Source organism: Vitis vinifera, chromosome 10, assembly GCF_030704535.1.
Source record: "Vitis vinifera cultivar Pinot Noir 40024 chromosome 10, ASM3070453v1".
NCBI lineage: Eukaryota > Viridiplantae > Streptophyta > Magnoliopsida > Vitales > Vitaceae > Vitis > Vitis vinifera.
In genome coordinates, this window is record NC_081814.1 from 25,309,579 (window position 1) to 25,315,829 (window position 6,251).

General features: G+C 29.3%; 1 protein-coding gene across 1 annotated transcript; it reads left to right on the forward strand.

Annotated features, from left to right (window-relative positions):
- The first annotated feature begins 2,567 nt into the window (after positions 1 to 2,567).
- Positions 2,568 to 3,925, forward strand: LOC100253290 (protein STRICTOSIDINE SYNTHASE-LIKE 10). The gene is made up of 3 exons (XM_019222554.2): positions 2,568 to 2,816; positions 3,085 to 3,354; positions 3,469 to 3,925. The coding sequence occupies exons 1-3, from the start codon at positions 2,575 to 2,577 to the stop codon at positions 3,923 to 3,925; spliced, it is 969 nt and encodes a 322-aa protein (XP_019078099.1). The 5' UTR covers positions 2,568 to 2,574.
- The last annotated feature ends 2,326 nt before the right edge of the window (positions 3,926 to 6,251 follow it).

The window sequence follows — 6,251 nt, forward strand, 5'->3', positions numbered from 1 at the left end:
GTATACCCGCTCACAAAATTTGCCCAGTTCTGCTGCAAACTATCATCAGAGGTGACTCCCGTGCTTGTATGGCGAACATAATCTGGATTAGTCCAGATGCCACAACTTGGATAAGAAAACTCTTGCAAAAGTTGGCAGGGCGAGCTAGCTTTGGGCATGGTTCTTAAAAAGGCAGCTGTTAGGCAAAGAGGTGATGCATGGAGGACTGTCCATGATTTTTTTCTTCCTATGTACTCATTATATCCCCATGCGTCTCACTCACACCCCCACTAACCCATTTTTTCCATCATTTATCATATCCATCCCGAGACTCGTCAAACTCGCTTCGTTTCACCATCTTTTTACCCTTCGTGCCAGTCATACCCATTCTTCACTCACGCTTGCTGGAATCAAGCATCCTCCACCACTCTCATATTCCCTCCATTCATTCTTCATCCAATCTTCTCTCTTGCATGGAGCCTCATGAGGGCCCGCTGTCTTTTCCCTTTCAAATACCCATTGAAACCCTCACTCATATTATTAATCACCCCATGCACGACCACTCTATTCCACTACCCATCCAACTAATCCCATCTCGTATCTTCATACCCACTAGCATGCTCACCAATGTTCAATTCATCCCACGTTTCCAAGCCCACCGCCTACACCTCATGACCCTCATATTCACTCCCATGTAAATGCTCACCATCCCACATAACCGTTTTCCCTCACTTGCCTTCTCACCCAACATGAACAATATCTAAGACTTCCACGTTTCCAGGCCCCAATACCCATTTCAAGAACAGGGGAAAACAGCGAAACAGAGCACAAATAATAGGAGCAAAATGGACCCGTACCAGCCTCACTCCATATATCAATTAATGAGCTCAGAAAAGAAATTAGGAATCAAGCACAGAGTGGGTGAAAGTAAGCTCAGATTCCAGAAAAAATAAATAAATTACAAGGATCCACAATATGCATGTTCAGACATCAAAAATGAAAATCCTCATGCATAGAAACTATCATAACATGGCATCAAAAACAAACAAAAAATAAATAAATGAATGAATCCGGTTTTCAGAATCCATACCTGAGTTATTCCACTTTCCTGCTCGTTTCCTCGGTATGTCTCTCTCTCAGTCCCACCTCTCCCGTCCGTTTTCCCGCTGAAAGATCCCCAGAAAAATGCTCAGCCCTCCGGTTCCCCCCTCTCTACAGCAACGAGAAGACCTGTCTCCTCTGGTGGCTAGTCGTCCTCCTCTCTAGCTGCCCCAAAGCAGCCCACTCGAGAGACCTGTCAGAAGCCGCACCCAAAAGTAATAATAACCCTAAAAAAAAACCAAAGCTCCTCGGGGGGTCTACAATATTGTATATCCTACATAATTTTATAATTAAAAAATTATATATATTTAAAAACTAAATATCAATTCTAACTTTTTCACATTGAAACTTTTTAAAATGAAATCCTTGTTAAAACTCAAACATTAATGATTTTGTTAGACTTCTTTTTGCTTAGATACATTTCTTGTTTTTTATTTTTAAAATTAAGATTATTCATAAAAAAATATTTAAAAATAAAAATCTAGTGTAAAGTTATGTGATGTCTTAAGAATTACTTTTAAAAATTTTGAAATTTTATAACAAAAAATGTTTTTAATTCCTCAATTTTTTTAATTAACTTGAAAACAATATTAAATTTTGTATGTAATCTTTTAAAAATTCTTGTATTTTATATAGATATTAGTATTATTTTTTGTTTTTGAAAATAAAAATCAGAAAATGTATCTAACCAGACATTAATTTTTCTAATTATCATTAGAATATTTTTAACGGATAATGTCATATTTTAATATAACCGAAAAGATAACTTATCTAATTGTTATGAGAAGTTTATAAATCAATATTTTTAAAATAAAAAATCTATATTAATTTAAAAAATCAATATTTATATTTTATAAATAAAAAATGGGAATTTGTCTCTTAGTGTTATGGGATAGGGGAGCTCTTTCCAATTATGCCTCATTTACATCCTTGCATTTGCATACTCGTGGCAAATCTTACGTTGAATTAGCAAATTGGGATGCTTATATCTCATAAAAGCATTTCTTTTTATATATATTGCAAATATACCTTTGCAATCTTATCAAGAAGAGATTTAAAACCTTAAAGCTATATTTGGTTGTGAGAGAATATAAAGAGAAAAAAAAAAGTGAAAGAAAATAAAAAAAATTAAAATTATTACATTATTTTTATATAATATTTCAAAATAATTTCATTTATTTTAATTTTTTTTTATAAATATTAAATAATTTTAAAATAAAATGAATTTTAATTATTATTATTTTCATATTTTACCGTATAACCTCAAATTAAATACTATCATTATTTGATTATAATTAATATTAAACCAAAACATTTTTTTTGAAATATTAAAAATTAAATATTAATTAGAGTCCTAATTCTTATGTTATAACAATTATATTTTGATTTTAATTAGGACAACCTATGATTCTCTTCTTATATATAGAATTATGGGTAGCATAACCTTTACTTATAGTACCAAAGAAAAAATTGTCCATCATCTTCTTCAACACCATGAAGCTCTCACAATTCTTTATCTTCTCTTTTATTTCGATTTTTCTTTTTGGATGTGTTAATTCACATCAAGCCTTCAAATACAACACACTTGAACTTCCTTCAGGGGTATCTGGCCCTGAAAGCATTGCCTTTGATTGTAATGGAGATGGTCCTTATACTGGCATCTCGGATGGTAGAATTTTAAAATGGCAAGGTTCCAAACATGGCTGGAAGGAGTTTGCAATCACTTCCCCATTCAGGTAAAAACTACTTGTAAATTTTTTATTCATTATGTTTAGTATATATTCACTTATAATTACATATATTTCTTAAAAAGATTTAAAAATATAATAATATATAATTAATTTTTTAATTATGTTGTATATTCATATTAATTGCATGCCATAAAGTATTCTTTTAGTGTTCAATTCAACCTTCTTTGTAATTGTAAGTGTACGTTTTATGTTGGATAAAAATGTATGAAAGTATTTGAAATAATTGAAGTACTTGTTTTTTGTGCTTGATTAGGATTCCTAAATTTTGTGATGGATCACTCAACCCTGCAATGGAACAAGTGTGTGGAAGACCATTGGGTCTTAAATTCAATGAAGCAACATGTGATCTTTACATTGCAGATGCCTATTTTGGGCTATTGGTGGTTGGGCAAAATGGTGGAGTTGCCAAACAAGTAGCCATTAGTGCAGAAGGAGTCCCATTTCGATTCACTAATGCTTTGGACATTGATCAAAACACTGGAGTTGTCTATTTTACCGATACTAGCACCATATTCCAAAGATGGTATGTATCATCAATTTACTTCTTATTGTATAGATATTTTTTTTTAATTTTTTTTTAAGTTTGTCCATATAGTTATGATTCTCATTCTCATTGATTAACAATTGAATTTTTTAGGGCTTATGCAATAGCAATGCAAATTGGGGATAAGACCGGAAGGTTACTAAAATACGATCCAAGGACCAAAGAAGTGACGGTGTTGCTAAGAGGCTTATCCTTTTCAAACGGGGTTGCATTAAGCGAAGACAAAGATTTTGTTTTAGTTACTGAAACGACTGCCGCCAAAGTCACAAGATATTGGCTCCAAGGTCAAAAATCTCAATTGAGTGACACTTTTACACAACTTGTTGGGTGTCCGGATAATATTCAAAGAAACATTCATGGGGAATTTTGGGTTGCACAAAATAATTGTGGAAGACCAGAAGTAAAAGTTAGACCGGTAAGACTTAATAAAGAAGGGAAGATCGTTGAAGAATTAAGTGTGGATGTTGGCCCTTTGAGTGAAGTCCAAGAGAAAAATAATAGTTTATGGTTAGGTTCTGTGATTTTGTCGTATATAGGTGTGTTAAATTAGAATATTTTTTAATATTATAATACGTAGGTGTCTTTTGGAATTTAATTTGATTTTATTGCATTACTTTGTAATTTGTAGTTTTAATTTTTATTATTCACTTATACATTATATAATATACTTTTATAAAGATTTGAATAGATTTTGATTTTATAAATGGGCGACGGATGGATAACGTGTAGGGTATAGCACCTTAGTATGCTTTTATTTTTTGTTTTTAAAAATTAAGAAATATAATAATGTTTTTAAAAATTAAGAAATATAATAAAAGCCCCCAAATACGTTTTTACATTTGCAAAATTCAAAAGTATTTAATGTCTCATGTTCTCATGATTTGTTATTTAACTTTTATGAACATTTTGATAATAAAAATTAAAAATAAAGAGCACTCTTAAACGCATACCTATCATCTCTTCCTACATCTATCTCTTTTTCTTTTTCTTTTAAAAATATTATTAAATATGATTTTATTATTAGCATTAATTATACCAAACATGGTTAATATTTATAAGAATTTAAAATATAATTTAAAAATAATTTATTTTTCTTTTAAAAATAGTAAAATAAATATTGCAATACCACATGAATGAATCCGCAAATTTTTTTTTAAAATTTTTTCTATAAATATATATATTATAAAAAAGAGAATGGATATTATATTAAACCACTTATCCTATTTTATGTTTAGTTGAAGATACGATAGGATAAATAATGAAATACATTCTACTATTTCATTGCTAACCATATAATAAGATAATATTATATTCTATTTCGTATGATGTCCAACCAATCGAACATGACCTAAGACTATATTTGCTTAGTGGGATATGATAGGATATGATAGAATATATATATATATATATATATATAGGATATTATATCCTATTGGTCAATAAATATATATCTTAAAATATGATTTCAAATGAAATATGATATATTTGAATATACATATCCAATGAACTTAATATTTTAAGATAGCATATGGCGATATGTTATATTATATTATGTTTATATATAATTTGTGAAATGAATAAGAAATAATATAAAATATATATTATTTTTAATGTTTAAAATAAAAATTATATCACTTTCCAATATTTTCTATTTTAAAAAAAAATGAAATTTATCTTATATTTAACAATATTCATGATTAAAATATTTAAATTTTATAAATAATTTTTTTAAATTTATATTATTTAATATATAAATAGCATATATTAATATTATTTTAGGATATGTATATGTCATATCATATGATTAAGATGTCACATGTAGAATGAATATAAAAAAGAGAATGGATAATAATGAAATACATTCTACTATTTCATTACTAACCATATAATAAGATAATATTATATACTATCTCATACGATGTCCAACCAATCGAACATGACCTAAGACTATATTTGATTAGTGGGATATGATAGGATATGATAGAAGATATATATATATATATATATATATATATATATATATATATATATTAGGATATTATATCCTATTGGTTAATAAATATATATCTTAAAATATGATTTCAAATTATATATGATATATTTGAATATACATATCCAATGAACATAATATTTTAAGATAACATATCAAATGTGATATGTTATATTATATTATGTTTATATATAATTTGTGAAATGAATAAGAAATAATATGAAATATATATTACTTTTAATGTTTAAAATAAAAATTATATCACTGTGGACCTCGCATTTTGGCTCATGCGTTTCCCACTCGATGGCGGGCTCGATTTTAATTTTGAAAAATGATTTTATGGATTAAGAAAAATGACTTGGAGTTGTCACTTATTTTTGTTTTATTTTAAAAGGGTAAACAAAATAAGAAAGAAAAATCCTAAGTGTGACTCCTTATTTTGGAAAAGGTGATCTACGAAAAACCGGATCAAGTCCGGGGGTCCGACTACTTGTCAGGAAGGTACGAAAAAAACCGTAGCACCCCTCTAAGTCCCTAAGTCGGATCTCTACTAATAAAATTGAAGCAATCATGGCAATGGATGAGTAAATCAATGAATACCCAGAATAAATTGTGCACATGTGAGAATCCGGACATGCATAGGCAATGACTAGAGGGAAAATGGGTACATACCTGGGCAATGAGCCACCATGCGCTATCAATAGAGAGGGTTAGTGCACAATTTAAGAATAATATCATGCATGTCAGAGAGTAGGATAAATCAATCATGTGTGATAATCAAATCAAACAATCAATCAATCAATCATAAAGTCACCCATGTTGGGGCTCCACCGAAGCCCGTTTATTTTGCATGACTTAATGTCACAGATTCCATTATTCTGGAATT